Source organism: Equus asinus, chromosome 1 (genome assembly GCF_041296235.1).
Source record: "Equus asinus isolate D_3611 breed Donkey chromosome 1, EquAss-T2T_v2, whole genome shotgun sequence".
NCBI classification, from domain to species: domain Eukaryota; kingdom Metazoa; phylum Chordata; class Mammalia; order Perissodactyla; family Equidae; genus Equus; species Equus asinus.
Window position 1 is genome coordinate 108,092,604 of NC_091790.1, and position 16,789 is coordinate 108,109,392.

Below are 16,789 nucleotides of genomic sequence, written 5' to 3' on the forward strand. Positions count from 1 at the left end.
CCAGCCCAGCTGCAGCCTCTGGCGTATTTCCATCCATCCATCCCAGTGGTGTTCTCTGGGCAGAGGTGTCGTTTGAAACACCACCACTCCTCCCCACCCCACACACAGTGATATCCTATCCTCCTCTCAAGGAGTGTTGCTGCCTCAGCCCCCACTGAGAAGGACTGTTCGAGAAGTTCAGAAACCACTGAGGGCTAGAGTGGTCAAGGTTTTGCTAATAAGTACAACCAGCTGGCCCTTGCTTGAATAGTTAAGATTTTTAGGTAAAGACAAGAAGGGGGGGGCGGGGGGGGGGCAAGGGGAGTTTAGATAAGGAGAACAGCACAAAGCACAAAGCCCCAAGGACATTCTTGTGACCACCTCAGAGACTATGCTGGGAAAGATTCCGAGGTTTAATTCAACCAGTTTATCAAGGGCAGTACTCGGCTAGGCACCAAGGATTCAGTGGATGAGACACAGGCCCTCTCTGCAGGATGTTCTGTTGCAGGGGGCTGCACAGAGAAGCCTGGAGCATAGAGCCCCCTGAGGGCCAGGCTGAGTGAAGCTGCATTGTGAGAAGACCAGAGGAATCGATGTGGATTGTTGAGCATGAGAGCAAGATGATGAAAGCGGGCTGGGACTGAGATAACTCTGTCGCAGGTGCCAGAGGAAGGGCAGACCGTGCTCGAGAGGGCTGGCTTAGCTGGCTGTTCAACAGACCTTACTAAATCAGAGGTCATTTCACTCAGGAGCCTGCCTGGTGAGCGATGTCCTTCCATCCGGTCCCCCCCGGAGCGGGACCCAGGGGCATCCTCCATGGATGGCAGCTGTCCTTCTGTTGATAATCTTCCAACGGCACTTTCCCCGAGGGTTTTCAACTTTTTATAGCCCATTCTCTAACAAAGAGGGCAGCAGATTGCATCTATTTCGTAAAGTTCACACTTGGAAGGTTTCAGCCTGATTTAGGATTTAAACTGTCTGTGTGGACGTGTCCGTTTTCACCATGAGCGCCTTCTTGTTAAATGCCACTTTGCCTGCACTTTGTCCCTAGTTTCCAAAATTAGTTTTGTTTCTGCCAACCCCATCCTGCATTGCTAAGTAGATTTAAAAGGCTTTTCTTGCCGCTGCTCTTGTCTCACAGAGTGTAACTGCAACGAGCATTCCAGCTCGTGCCACTTTGACATGGCGGTGTACCTGGCCACTGGAAACGTGAGCGGAGGCGTGTGCGATGACTGTCGGCACAACACGATGGGACGCAACTGTGAGCAGTGCAAACCGTTTTACTTCCAGCACCCGGAGAGGGACATCCGAGACCCGAACCTCTGTGAACGTACGTGGGGACAGGGCCACGACGTGGGGCCTCTTCCGGGTCACCTTTCCAGTTGGATCGTCTGGCACTTGCCACCCTCTCAGGGCTCCGCGTTGTCACTTGAATTGTCATACGGGATGCTGGGAGTGGAATGTACTTGGTAGTGGGGCTTCATTAGTTTATTTCGGTGACGTTTGGAGGGATGAAGTGAACATATGTATTTATACAGACACGCACACTGGATTACCTGGTGCTTTTCCTTCTTCTTAGAATGTGCCTGCAACCCAGCTGGCTCTCAGAATGGGGGAATCTGTGACAGTTACACTGATTTTTCGGCTGGTCTCATTGCTGGTCAGTGTCGGTGTAAGTTATACGTGGAAGGAGAAAATTGTGATATTTGCAAGGAAGGCTTCTATGGTTTAAGTGCCGAAGAGCCCTTTGGCTGTAAATGTGAGTACGTTTGTTAGAAAGTTGGGGAGTTCTTCTCTATACGTAATTTCATTTTACTGTGCAATTCTAAACCCAGACTACTACGTCGGACTCACTCGGCTTGTGTTTCTTTACTCCATTTTATCTTTAATAAAGCTTGTGCTTGCAATCCTCTGGGAACGATTCCTGGCGGGAGCCCTTGTGATTCTGGGACTGGTTACTGCTACTGTAAGCGTCTGGTGACAGGACAGCATTGTGACCAGTGTCTGGTAGGTAAATCCTAATTACGTGGGATGGGTAGTTTGTGAATATGACAGGTTTTAATAGAGAATGCTTTCGCCATTGTGGATTCTACCATCTCCCTTATATGTAAATGTTAAAAGACACGAGTTGACAGTGTGCCAAAGAAGAATTACTAATGAATGGTTTTAACAAGATATTCACCATCGCTGTTAGAACTATAAAATAAAACCACAGTGAAATACCGTTTTTACAGGCAAAATTAACAAAACTTTTCAAAAATGGGAATGCTGACTTAGTGAGGACGTAATGAGGGCTGGGACTCAGATACTGCCCATGGAAATGCAGATTGGTTCCTGCTTTGTGCAAAGCACTTAGAGATCTGTCATCAGCAGCCTGTAGAAATGTGCATGCCCTTTGACCCAGTAATCCCACTTCTGGGACTCTATCCTAATGAAATAATCAGGAAATTGGACAAAGATCTATTCACCAGAAGACTCATTGTGTCTTTTATTAATCATAGCACAAAACTTGGAAGCAAAAGTGGGGAAAATAGTTAAGTAAATTTGGGGGCCTCTTTACAGCATGGTATTTGGTTGCCATTGAAAATGACAATAACATGAGGAAATGCTTATGTTGGTATAAAAAAAATACAGGATGTGACTAGTATCTTAATTATGTAGGAAAAAAATTCCTCAAGAGAAACAAAATCGGGAAGGAAATACACCCAAAAAGTTCACTGTAATGATTCTGGGGAGAATCATCATGAGAGTAATTTAAAAAAATTATTCTGTATCTTTTATAACATTCTTGTGATTGCTTTTATAATTTGGGAGAGGGGGTCCACTGACCCCAAATGATGTTTATGACCACTAAATCTGCATATTTGCCTGTATCCTGATAGATTCTTAAATTTCTGGAAGTCTGATTTAAATTGTTGAAGCTGGTTTTATCTGCTCACTAGGAAATGTGTGTTTGCCGAGGTGCAAAGAGATCCCCTATCGCGATTCTGTCCCATTTCTTTTTATTTCCGTCTCCAGTGTTCTCAAGACGAGGTCATCTCACCTTTCAGTTGTGAAAATAGTGCTTCCTTTATGCTGTGTTTCCACATAGATAAATCCTTGAAGAGCTTTGCTTACTGAGTTTATGACAGACTGAACTTAGGGAAAATGTAAAGGCCTGCCAGATATTTGCCCCAACTCCCTTACTGCCAGAGGAAGTCTAACGAGGAAGACGGGCATCTTTACTCCTTGCTCGTGTTCATTCTTGGATGAAGGCTGTTGGCAGGGCAAAGAAACTACTGTGTGTAGTGGCGTTATCAGGAGATTACGTGTGACCCTCTCTGACCCCAGTGACCTGCAGCTTGGGCTCCTTTATTTCAGAAAACTCATACTTCTTCCTTTGGTTGGTTTTCTGCTTTCACGGTGCAGACGAAGTTTTGGTGGAACAACCGAAACACGCCGTGACTTGTTTCTTGCTGAGTCTGTTGTGTAATTACAGGAACCCACCTTTAGATGTTTAAACTTTTGTTCCGCAGCCAGAGCACTGGGGCTTAAGCAATGATCTGGATGGATGTCGACCTTGTGACTGTGACCTTGGGGGAGCCTTAAACAATAGGTGAGTGGAGCGGCACTTCACTCTTGTACTCAGTGCCTGGGAAAGCCCCTGTGGCCGCTAGAAGTATGACATTCAGTGTCTCTTAAGAAGATAATGCAAAGTACATTCACCTTTGCTTTGAATGCCTGATAATCACTTTTACCTGTGGTCTCAATGTTTACAAAGAGGGATTCATTCCAAGAGTTACCTTTGAAGCCTTCTCATATGTTTCTGTTTCTTGGTTTTTCATAGTACTGTTGTGCCTTGTTTTTGTACTATTACTTTTCAGTATTTTTTTAATCATAGAAACAATGTATACCATAGTTTTAAAAAAATTCAAACAGTTCAGATCGCCTGCCCTTTGTCCCAGTGAGTTCCACTGCCTAGAAGTGCCACTGTTGACGGGTTTTTTGGTTTTGTTTTTGGTGAGGAAGACTGGCCCTGAGCTAACAGCTGTTGGCAGTCTTCCTCTTTTTGCTTGAGGAAGATTGTTGCTGAGCTAACACCTGTGCCCATCTTCCTCTGTTTTATGTGGGATGCCGCCACAGCGTGCTTTGATGAGGGCTGCTAGATGAGCACCTGGGGTCCAAACCCACAAACCCTGGGCCACTGAAGTGGAGCGCACAAATAACCACTACGCCACTGGGTGGCCCCCACAGTTTCTTGTATCTCTCTAGAAATTAATAATAGTACTCAGAATACCTGTTAAAAATTACACTTTCTTTCCTCTCATTTCTTTTTAAATAACCTGTTAGGTTTTATTTTTTTAAACAGGCAAGTACAAAGAAAAAAAAATAGCCCATGATTTCCCACTTAGCTTTACTGATGTTTTTTGAAAATCACAGTAATGTATGTATGTACACTATTCTCCAACTTGCTTTTATGTTAAAGGTCTTTTTTTCACATCAGCATGCATTCATCTACCTCTTTCTTTTTAATAGCTTTTGGTATTGTAGCGTGTGAAAGCATCATAAATTATTTCCAGTCTTCTTTGCTTTTTGAGAATGTTGCTGTGCATATCCTTGTAGACATATCTTGATGAATGTTTGTAGATATAGCTATAGATAAGGTTCCCAGTGGTGGAACTGCTAAGTCAAGGGACATGTGCGTTTTTTGTTTTCATAGAGAATGTCAGATTGTTCTCCAGACAGAATGTGCTAGTTTATTTTCCTACCGATCAGTTACAAAAATACCTCTTTCCCCATCCCCACTAGCAGTTGGTGTCATCATTTTCTTTTTCACCAACCTAAAGGATAGAAAGTGAACTCCCATTTTGATTTGTGTAAAGAAACTTTTTCTTCTTGCTTTTATTTTTGCAACTTCCAAGTCTATTAATGGCAATTACATATAATAATTTTTAGTTACTTAAATATGTTGGCATTCCTTGAAATGATGAGACCTGAAGCTCTACCAAAAATGATCATAATACACGTTTGGCAAGATGTTGAATTTGTGGGAGTTTAATTAATGACTTTTGAGTCAAAGAGAATGTTGGTCTGTGTTCCTGGATCCGATTCAGAACATCTGGTAAAGATAGCATAAGTGGTGGCCGAGAGAATAGCCAGATGTTTCCTTGTGGCCCCGAATCTTCCCTGAGAGAACATGCTGAATTCATCAGGCAGCTTCATGTGCTCACAAATTGACTCTCTTGCAAGGTTATTGCCCAACGCCGTGGTAATCTGCAGAAGGAATGAGACTTCAGGCAGCAAGAACATGTTCTCTTTGGCCCCTGTATTTGGGTTTGTTCTATTTCAGGTCACGCGGCAAACTCGGTACAGCGTGTAGCCCGTGAGACGCCAGTGTGACCTCCTGTTCTTAGAAAACCTCCAGAGGGGAGGAAGCGAGGATGATTCCATAGAAGTAGGGAAGACGGACAGACTGCTAGTCTGCTCGTGGAATCCCTTCTCTGACTTTGCTTTGTGACTCCCAGAACACACGCGGAGGATTCCGTTAGCAATTGATCCCTCCATTCGAAACTGTCCCCATTCCTAAAATCCATCTTGATTACATGAAAGTGGCACTCTCCAAATTATGTCATAAACTCAGGAACGTCCGATGTTTTTTTTACCCTAAATCGTTTGTTTCTTACACTCCCTTGCTCTTTTTCTCTATTCCACGCACGCTTCCTGTCTCTAAATCCACTCACGCACAACCCCTAGCCTGCCCCCAGTGTCCCCTGCAGAAATTTATAAAAACCAGAATGTGCTCAGCTAGAGAGTTGGTGAAGCAAAAATCTTTAGTAAAGATTTTAAAGCAGGTAACTTGATATCTCCAGCACGATCGATTAGACGCCCTGTCTTTTGGCGTTATTGATGGGGAAGAAAATTACTTTTAAAGATGCCTCTGGCCCTGGGACTGTACAGTGTTTTGTAGTGATCCCTTTCAAAGTTGTTTTCCCCCAACAAAGGCTTTCTGCAGGAGTCCCGTAGGGGTGAGAGAGGCCCAGTCTTGTGAAGCACCGATGCTGCTAGAATGCTTGGCGCATAGCAGACAGTCAAGAAGTACTTGCGGAAGGATTGATCATTGCGTCCACTCATAAATATCTGCTACCTGATAATACTCCTTTGCTTTGCCTTGAACACATAGTAGGTATTAAGTAAATGTTGATTGAGTAAAAGGATTTGAGAAACAACGATTATTAAGATGTAAAAACTTATGGGCCGGCCTGGTGGCGCAGAGGTTAAGTTTGCACGTTCTGCTTCTCGGTGGCCCGGGGTTCGCCGGTTCGGATCCCGGGAGCAGATATGGCACCGCTTGGCAAAAGCCATGCTGTGATAGGTGTCCCACATATAAAGTAGAGGAAGATGGGCACGGATGTTAGCTCAGGGCCAGTCTTCCTCAGCAAAAAGAGGAGGATTGGCAGTAGTTAACTCAGGGCTAATCTTCCTCAAAAAAAAAAAAGATATGAAAACTTAATACACGCTCCTAAGGAGGGGCAATCTCTGTATGTGATCCCAAACATTCCTGAGTTACTTTGACCAGGAAAGAATTAAGTGTAAAAATCATGTGAGAGGGAAAAAGTTTTAAAATATTTTATATAATGAGCCAAATGGATTTTTGTAGAACAATAAAAGCTTAGTAATCCTTATCTATTATGTTGACAGCTAATCTGAATCTTTGAATCTTTTAAAGAAGACCGAATTAATTTAAAAAATGTAACTCAAGCCAGGTTAATGAAGTTTTGCCCGGTGGATAACCTGCTTTAATGAGTGAAGAAGAATGGTTGCTAGGTAAATGCTACTTGTAAATGTTTAAAAACATTGAGAAATAGAAATGTCTTTACGGCATCCTGCAAAATCATTTCATCAGTTAAATTCAGGACTTTGGTATCTGGCTCGAAGCCCACTGCTCTTTTGAAGACGTCTGCTTGCTAGGCTGAAGTCCCCAACCTCTCGTGATGTGTCAACAACACATGACTTCTGTATCTCTTTTAGAACTTCTTATATTCTGCCTTGGTTTATGGCTGTTTGTATTTAAAAGTTGTCTTTGGAGAGGGATGGTGTCTTATCTGTTTTTGCATCTTTGTACCCAGCCCGGTGGGCGTTATAGGTGCTTGATAAATGAGGAACTGAAATGTATTATACTTTGAAACTGGAGCAGAAGTAAACAGGTGTTTTCATCAGTGTATTGAACAATCGTGGTATCTAACCCTGTGTTAATTACTATGGTAGCTGGACATAAAGAGGTTCCAGAACACAGCTCCTGCCCCTTAAGAAAGTATCCTAGCTGGGGGGCCAGAGGGTTCTACTTTGGATAAAATGGATGGTGCTGACTGCTGATCAGCGTGGAACCAACTCAGAATTATGGAGGCGATGTCAGTGTTGAACAGAGTGCTGGTTCTTACAAATGATGCTTTTTATCCTTTACTTTTTTTGTCTAATTTCTTAGTAATAAAGTTGAAACTATACAGTATTTACTCATCGCTATTTAAATGAAATAGAATTTCCCTTCCAATAGAATTTTTAAACAAGTTGCTAATTTCTATGTTTGTGAGAAATCTGTTTTTTGAAGGAAGAATCTTGCCCTTTACCTATTGAGAAAAAAATGGGCTCATATTCGTTTTGTTTTGTTGCCATAGTAAATTACCATAACTTAGTGGCCTAAAACCACATAAATTTACTATCTTACAGTTCTGTGTGTCAGACACAGTCTCACTGGACTAAAATCAAGATGTCGGTAGGGTTGCGTTTCTGTCTGAAGGGTCTAGCGGAGGATCTGTTTCCTGCTCATTTGAGTTGTTGGCAGAATTTAGTTCTTTTCAGTTGTAGGATCAGGTTCCCATTTTCGTGCTGGCTGCCAGCTAAGGGCCGTTCCCAGCTTTTGGAGGCTGCCCACATCCCTTGACTCATGCCCTCCTACCTCATCGGCAAAGCCAACCATGGTGAGTCAAATCCTTCTTAAGTCACGTCTCTGTGAGCCAGTTTTCTGCCTTCCTCCTCCACTTTTAAGAACTCTTGTGATTAGACTGAACACAACCTGGATAATCTCAAGGTCCTTAACCTTAATCCCACCAGCAAAGTCCCTTGTACTGTGTGAGGTAACATATCCACACATTCTGGGGATGAGGACATGGCCATCTTTGGGGGCCATTATTCTGCCTGCCACAGGGCTGGACAATTTTGTCTTATATCATTATTCTACCTTACTGATCCAATGGGTTGAATCTGTATCTAGTTACAGGGAAATTTATGGAGGAAACATATAAACTTGTAAAGCACACGATTTCTATCTGATGTGACTTTTACTTGAACACAGGAAAGAAGTTCCTTGTAATAAATCTTTCGACTCACTATGGAGGAGGTTGGTTTTGAGCCGACCTTTTGAAAGCTGGATGAGATCTGAGAAGTGCTATAGGTGGGCAGGAGAGCCTTCTAGCTGAGAGGAAGAAGACGAGTGAAGGCACAGTGATGCGAATGCAGGTGGCAAGGTCAAGATCTGGACTGGCCTTGACCATCGCTGCTCACATTTCTCCATTACCCCTCTTTGCTCTGTCATTCCTGTTCTCCCTTTGCTTGTCAAATCCTCTGCAGCCTCCAGAGCCATCTCCTTCTTGACACCTCCCTGAGGTGAACAGTGTCTTCCTCTGCACCCATCGTACTTGGCTTTGAGCTCTATCTAGGCACTTACTGCGTTTTGATTTGTTATCTTGGCCAATTGCTTTATGGTTTATCTCCCCAATCAGATTGCACATTTTTTAGGACAGGAAGTGTTTTTCCCCCCATTTTTCTGTCTCCATATCATTTAGCTAGAAATAATGGACTTACCAAGAAGTAAGGATAGATTCAGAAGAAAGCTGACAATGGACTAACATGTGACAGTACTGACACCAGGAAGGACAGCTCCCAGGGCCAATATTTGCTCAGTAAATATTTGTGGAAGAGTGTGAGGAGTGTGGCGCATCTGAAAGCAAAGGGCAGGCACCAGAGAGAGAGGAGTTGTTTTCCGAGGATGGGTTATAGAGGCTGCTGGAAATCAGGCAGAGGCATCGTGACTTGATATAAGTAAAAAGAAACAGTAGTGGGCTTTTGTGAAATGATGGAAGCAGTGCTGCGGGAAGATTCGTCTGGCGGCGGTAGACAGGATGGACTGGGCAGGGGAGAGAAGAGCTCAAGAGGCCAGTTTGCAAGGTTGCTAAAGGCACAGGTGTGAAGTGATGCCATGCTGGACTAGGACAGTGGCAGTGACACTGAGAGGAAACTGCTCAGTTGAGGAACATCTTGAAATAAGACTTGGATATCGAGAATAAACAAAAGGGAAGGTCATGTTTCGCTTACAACGTGAGAAGAATTTTCCATCTGCTGACAGAAATAGCAGAGCTGAATATAAGAAGTCAGTGAGAGGTAACAAGCAGTTTGGGACAAGGTGAATTAGAGATGACAACTGGGCACCCCGTGGGAATGTCCTGTTCATGGCTGGGAATGGACACCCTGAGTACAGCTGAGTAAGTGCTGAGAGCTGTAGGTGTGAGGGCCGTCTACACAGGCAGGCAAAGCCACAAGAAGGAGTTTGCTAAAGGCGTGAATGTTGAGTTGGAGCCGTGCCTATCAATGACAACAGTTCAAGTCTGTGGACACAATGGGGCGTGTGATTTCCGGGGCTCTTGGTCCGTGAGTTCCTTTCACGTGATCAGGTTCCCATGAGTCGTTTCTTCTCTGGAATTGCGCTGCAGGTAACAGGCAGCGTGGGGAGTCTGCTCTCTCTCTTTATCCTCACCTTCTCTTGCTTCTTCTCTAATGATGGCATGAGAAGAATCTAGTTGTTCTCTTCTTCGGTGGTCCGTGTTTGGGGCATTTTGTTCCCTCAGTAAACATCTGGGGAGGAAAGAAGGATTTTCTTTTGTCTGTATGATGTAATGTCTGACGCCTGAATTTCTGAAAATGGCTTTTGTTGGTGGACTGTGCCAAAAGAGGGCTAGGTCCTAATTGGAACAAGCTTTTCTTCTCTGGGAATTGGCCCTGAGATGTTAAGAATTCGTCCTCCTTTAGGATAAAAACTATTTCCATGATATACAGGGAGAAGACTTCAGCTGGGCCATGATGGGGCCATTTGGGACGTTCTTAATAAACGTCTGAGTGTTCAGTCTTTCTGTGAGTTGTAACTTGCCTTAGGTACTTGGTTTAAAATAAACTTTTGGATGAAAAAAAAAAAGAAGTCTGGGAATGGGTTTAAAGTAGCAATTCCAAACCACATCTTGACGTACTGAAGTGAAACTGGATGCGTGTGATTCCGTTTTACCTTGTACACAAAACCATGATATAAGGAGAAAGGTGTTCCTGGCTGCAGGAACAACATAAGCAAAGGGAAGGGGTCATGAGTCCCCCAGCTCATTGGAGAAACTGTAAGTAGTTAGTATGGCTGGGGAGTCGAGGGGAGAGATGAGGCTGGAACGGTAGGGAAGGGCCAGATCGTGGAAGGCCTGGTGCACCTCCCCAAGGTCATCGAGCCAGGAAGTGGTACCATTAATGCATCTTGGAAAGGTCATTCGGGCTGCTGTGTAGAGGGTGGCAGGTTAGGGTGGGAAGTTGGAAGACTGGCAAGAAGAATTTGGTTCCTGATTGGATATGAAGAAGGAATCTAGAAAACAGCTTCTAGGTTTCTGACCTGGTTGACTCAGTGGGTGGCAGTGTCTTCTCCCCAAGAGAGAACAGGGAACGATGGACTGCTGCCCTTTTGGATCTGGGAGGTAACTCGGGGCTGGCCTTCTGGGAGTTGGGCATTTGGGTCTGAGGCCCAGGAACAGGGTTGCAGTTGGACGTAAGGCAAAAGATAGAAGATATCAAAACAAGACCATTTGTGATATCTACAGAAAATCTCAAGAGGGTGTGGATGGAGTGCAGTGAAGAGAGGGCAAGGGAAATAAACTGAAAGACCAGGCCCTGGAGAGCTTTCAGCTTCCGAGTTTGGGATTAATTCATAGGCGGTATTGTTTCCATGTACTTATTTTCTGAAGGAAATAAGAAAACCCTACCTGAATATTTCACCCCATTTAATGTTTAATGGCGAACGTAGGACTGCATCCAGTGGGTGCATTTATAAATGTGACGAGCGCAGCTGACTCGCTCCACTCCCCTTCCAGCTGCTCCGCGGAGTCCGGCCAGTGCGCGTGTCGACCCCACATGATCGGACGTCAGTGCAACGAAGTGGAATCCGGTTACTACTTTACCACCTTGGACCACTACATCTATGAAGCAGAAGAAGCCAACTTCGGGCCTGTGAGTAGGGGGTGCCAGGCAGGTTGGTAAAGCAGTGTTTGGGGGGCAGTAATGGCATATAGACACATTGTAAAGAGACGGTTTAAGAGGCATTTTGTCAGTGAACACAAAGTAAGATCAGGACCTGGCCTTGTTGAGAACCGTCATATTTCAAGCTAAGTCAGTCTATAACTCACAAAGGGACTTTGGATCATTCACTATGAAGCCTTTTGGTGTTTTGGTTTTTTCTTCTTCCGTTCTTCCCTCTACTTGTGCACCAAACTTATCATTGCTCTAGTATAATTAATACTCAGAGAGGATACTGTTCCAGTTTTCTATTGCTGTGTAATGAGCCATCCCAATATTTAGTGGCTTAAAATGTATGTCGGGCACTTCAGCTGGGATGGCTGAAACAGCTGGAGGCTGGCTGGGCATCCTTCTCCACGTGCCTCCTCCAAGCAGCTGTCTTGAGCTTCCTCACAGCATGGTGGAGTCAGGGTAGTAAGACTTACGTGGCATTTGGCCTCCAAGAAGGAGGAAACAGAAACCGCCAGGTCCAGGTCTCTCAAAGCCTGAGCTCAGAAGTCCCAGAACATCATTCTCGCTCATTTTGTTGGTCAAAGTCGCAAGGCCGCCTTAGACCAGATTCGAGGGCAGAGTGACATAGTTTCCACCTCTTGATGGGTAAAGCCACACACACCTGTATACAGGGAGTGACGGACTTCATCCTTGGGGCTGACTCCTCAGTCCTGTGAACAAACTCAAATGCGTGTTTGAGTTCAGCAGCTCAAATGGATCACTTCTCCTGTCTTAGTGACAGTCAGAATTAACTCATCAGTAGTGAACATTCATGATTGTGGCAGCTTCTTCCTTGTACTTGGACCTTGAGATGAATGCCAGTGAGAAAGACAGACAGAAGTACATCCACTAGATGTTGGACTAGCCTTGTCGAAAATCTGGGAAATACCTTGTCCCTCCTAGGTGCTTATCTCAGCATTTGGGATGTTTTTTCCTTCCTTTGTGCTCATTCCCCTAGTTATATCATGGAAGGTATATCCTAAGGCTTTGAGTCCCATCTCCAAGGTCCCAAGGCCACTTCAATCACAAAATTAAGAAGAAACCAATTTCCTGTTTATATATCAAAAACTTTTTACAGTCTACTGGGAAAATGTGACTGTGAAAAAGAGGTGTAAGGTGTCCACAGTTCTGGAGCTTTGAGTGACTGTTAGATTTCATTGAATTCCATTTCAAGTGAAGCATAAGTACTGTCGCCCTTGTCCTCAGGGGGTCAGCATCGTGGAGCGGCAGTACGTCCAGGACCGGATTCCTTCCTGGACTGGAGCGGGCTTCGTCCGAGTGCCCGAAGGGGCTTATTTGGAGTTTTTCATTGACAACATACCGTATTCCATGGAGTATGACATCCTAATCCGCTATGAGCCACAGGTAAACGCTCGGTAGACTACTGGCGGTCGGGGAGATATTGGTAGAAAAATCTTTCTTCTAATGGGCACTAGGTTCTTGTGAAATTTAGAGGTTGTGTTGGGATAGAGGAACCCCTCTGATTTCCTATGCACTATGGAAGTGAAAATGCACATTTTTCTTGAATTATCTTGTAAACATGGAGTAATCTCTTGTTTGGCACTCAGCCTTCTGAGAATGGAGGTGGGATGAGAACGTATCAGATCCTCTCCTTGCCTTGCCGGCCTGCACTGCCTGGGGACAGACACATGTCCATAACTGTAGTGAAAGGCCAGAGGTGGGAAGTGTGAGAGCAGAGCTAGAAACAGTGCTGGACGATGGAAAGTTCCGTACCAGCCAGGCTGGGCCAGGGGCTGCCAAAATGGTTCCTGAGGAATCAGATCTGGGCCTTAATATGGAGATGGAATTTTGACACAAAGGGAAGTTAAGGCAGAGTGTGAGCAGAGAGGAGGGGAGTGTCCTGAGAGTCATTCCGCAGAGCTAGGTAAGGGATGTAGCTGGAGATGCTATTAGGAAAAATGCTGGGATCAGGAAAGGGACTTGGACTCTGTATTGACAGGCAGCTACCGCAGGGTTTTGAGCAGGGGGTAGTCATTACCTGAGCTGTGTTTTAAGATGGATTGAAGGGGACGTTGGGAGAGCAGCTGGGTAGCTGTTTCAGCATCCAGGTGAGAAGGGATTAGGGCTGGGGCTGGGGTAGTAGCAGGGGAAATGGTAAAGAGGGAAGAGAAAGCAAGCGAGTGTTTCCATTTAAACCTGGCAGATGACGATCGATGGGGAGGGGTCTTCATGAGCAGACAGGTGGCCGCGGGCCAGTGTGCATGGTCCCTGGGATTGTTTGTTTCCTCTTCTAGCTACCTGACCACTGGGAAAAAGCTGTCATCACGGTGCAGCGGCCTGGAAAGATTCCACCCAGCAGCCGATGTGGGAACACTATTCCCGATGATGACAACCAGGTGGTGTCCTTGTCACCAGGCTCGAGGTCAGTGACAGTGGTTTGCGGCTCAACAGAACGAATATGCAAATGAAATTTGTTTCTGGGATCTTGCCTTGTGAGTCGTACAGTTAGCATTTCAGAGCCAGGGCCACGCGTGGACTGTTGCCTGCCTGCCTTTGGAAGGACCTACATGGAGCTTTGACTGACTGACTGGATACTTAAAGGTTGCCTTGTTGTTGTTGTTGTGGGTCAGGTATGTCGTCCTTCCCCGCCCCGTCTGCTTCGAGAAGGGTGTGAACTACACCGTGAGGTTAGAGCTGCCCCAGTACACCTCCTCTGATAGCGACGTGGACAGTCCCTACACGCTCATCGACTCGGTGAGTGGAAGGTCGTTTCTGGCACGGGGGGGGGGAGGCTGGGGGGAAGTCTCCATCTGCTTCCCGGAGGGCTTGTGGAGGGATAACGTGGAGAGGTCAGGCAGAATCATTCTTTCTTGCCTCCAAGGCCACTCTGCTTATTTATTTTAATAAAACTCCCCCCCTCTGGAAAGGATTTTACTGCAGCTGATTCTCTGAAAGTAGCAAGTGCCTTAAAAAATGACATTTCAAAAACCAACTGTGTAAGGTATAGCTAAACTTTTTCTGGCAAGAATATTTTAAGAATGGGGAGGTTTTCATTCTATTGAATGATTCCGATCTTTTCAAGAGTCAAAGAAGCATTTGGGGTTTTTCTGTGTTTACTTGCTGTAATGGATGCCACGGACGCCACCGTAAGGACAGTTTGCGCTTCTTGTTCTTTATAGCTTGTTCTCATGCCATTCTGCAAGTCTCTGGACATCTTCACTGTGGGAGGTTCGGGAGATGGGCTGGTCACCAACAGTGCCTGGGAAACCTTTCAGAGATACCGGTGTCTGGAGAACAGCAGAAGCGTTGTGAAGACGCCGATGACTGACGTTTGCAGGAACATCATCTTCAGCATTTCTGCCCTGTTACACCAGACAGGCCTGGGTAGGTGTTAGCACACCTGGCATCTTGGGGCGCCTTGGAAGGCACACCCCACAGCTCTGTGTCAGGCAGTCAGCAAAAGGAAATGGTGTCTCAAACTACAGTTTATCTTTAAGAATATGTTAGTGATAGAGCCCCACTGAAATTGCAGTCAATATTCAAGACATAGACCGCAGGTGACTAGGGGAAAGGTCATGAGGATACAGCATTTCCACGGGCGGGGGGTGGGGGGGGAGAGTTGGCATGGAATCAGAGGAGCGCCCCATTACTGAAATTTGTTTTTCTCTCCGAAAGGTCAGACCAACCCCCAGAGGTCACTAGGTTTTTGTCTGAGGTCTTGTGATATTTGAGCTGTGAAGGCAAGGGGGGACAACCTTAATGAGCTTCTTCCTAGAAAAACTGCTTTTATCTGCCAACCCTGCCTCCTGTTGCCTCCCTCCCACTTGTCATATGGATGCTACTGTTTGAACTGGGAATTCTGAATCAGCCGAAGTAGTAAAGAGGAAGGATCGGGGGAGCCCAAGGAAAGGGACGGACCAGTTCAGAGCTGGTGTGACATGCTGTGCCCGTTTCTACGGGGACAGCAGCTGCTCTGTGTCACAGCTTCTGGCCCCTCTTTTCCCTGCAGCTTGTGAGTGCGACCCTCAGGGCTCCTTAAGTTCCGTCTGCGACCCCAACGGAGGCCAGTGCCAGTGCCGGCCGAACGTGGTTGGAAGGACCTGCGACAGATGTGCTCCTGGCACCTTTGGCTTTGGGCCCAGTGGATGCAAACGTAGGTTATTCAGAAAAACTGTAATGTATTCATTCCGATTGTCTGAGAAATACTGCTGTGGGGTCCACAGCTGCAGAAGGCCATGCTTGACTCCGGAAATCCATACCGGGAGCCCCTGCGCATTCTGAACTGGGCATGGGGGTTGTTGATAGAAGGGGTGTGTTTGCACCCCTTCTGTCGGTTTCATGAGTTTCTCAAGGGTGGGTCCTTGGTTGCCTGTTTCTTCAGCTTGTGAGTGCCATCTGCAAGGATCTGTCAACGCTTTCTGCCATCCCGTCACTGGCCAGTGCCACTGTTTCCAGGGGGTGTACACTCGGCAGTGTGACCGGTGCTTACCAGGGTACTGGGGCTTTCCGAGTTGCCAGCCTTGCCAGTGCAACGGCCATGCCGATGACTGTGACACAGTGACGGGGGAATGCGTGAGCTGCCAGGACTACACCACGGGGCATAACTGTGAAAGGTACGTGGACGCTGCCTCTTGAAAATAACAACAAGATCGTTTTTAGCTGAGCAAACAGCATCTTAGACAGACCACTGAATGAATCTCTACCAGGCTCCAGATGGCTCATTCATTTCTGACCACCTGGGTATTTTCTAGGAAATCATCCATTTATCCGGTCCATATTTAGTTCACACCTTTTGTGTGCACCAGGCATTGTTCTGGTGCTGGGGAGACGGCAGAGAACAAAGCTGACATGAGTCTGCTCTCTTGGAGAATCATCCTAGAGGTTGCCGTAGATCTGGACGGAAATCATCTCTCTGTCGCCGCAGATTCTGGCCTAGGATCAGAGTTGTGAAATGTTAATTCCTAATTTGGGTCAAAGTAGAAAGCAAATCCAAATGGGATTAGTCATTTTAAACAGCTTTGTTTTCCTAAACATTTTATGTAGCTCCAGTTTCCAGGAGACCACATGAAATGTGGAAAAGTAGATCTGTTGTCCTGTTAGCAAACATTAATTGAATAATTACGACAGATGCAAAGCTCTGTGCTTGATAATAGTAAGAATGGAATCTGCCTCTGACAACATTACAGCCTCGCTCAGTTAGATAAGTAGTGCAAATGAGAAACCTGCTTGCTGACTTAGTGTTCCTTACTAATTAAGAAAGACAGACATGCTATTAGAACCTGCTTTGTTTGAAGTACTAGGCTCTACCTTTCGTGTCAATAAATTTTTTCTCTTCTAATATCCCTCCACTCTATATGGGAGTTTTGTTTTAAAAATTTCAGCACGTGCTTCAGCCAGTGCAAAAGTTCCTCATCAAATGAAAGAGAAATTGTTAGTGAAAACTGTATGTGTGATTAACTTCTGGCATGAAGATGTATATGGGAGCAAATATGTGGCTCCTCGACTC

The 16,789-nt window shown here is 45.5% G+C and overlaps 1 protein-coding gene across 1 annotated transcript in view; it reads left to right on the forward strand.

Annotated features, from left to right (window-relative positions):
• Positions 1-16,789, forward strand: part of LAMB1 (laminin subunit beta 1) — a 69,241-nt gene that overhangs the window by 21,921 nt on the left and 30,531 nt on the right. The window contains exons 10-20 of the mRNA XM_014831846.3: positions 1,121-1,309; positions 1,559-1,738; positions 1,874-1,986; positions 3,495-3,574; positions 11,130-11,265; positions 12,529-12,687; positions 13,578-13,705; positions 13,914-14,037; positions 14,463-14,667; positions 15,293-15,436; positions 15,665-15,896. Coding sequence (XP_014687332.1) covers positions 1,121-1,309; positions 1,559-1,738; positions 1,874-1,986; positions 3,495-3,574; positions 11,130-11,265; positions 12,529-12,687; positions 13,578-13,705; positions 13,914-14,037; positions 14,463-14,667; positions 15,293-15,436; positions 15,665-15,896 — 1,690 coding nt within the window. The remainder of the gene's footprint in view (positions 1-1,120; positions 1,310-1,558; positions 1,739-1,873; positions 1,987-3,494; positions 3,575-11,129; positions 11,266-12,528; positions 12,688-13,577; positions 13,706-13,913; positions 14,038-14,462; positions 14,668-15,292; positions 15,437-15,664; positions 15,897-16,789) is intronic.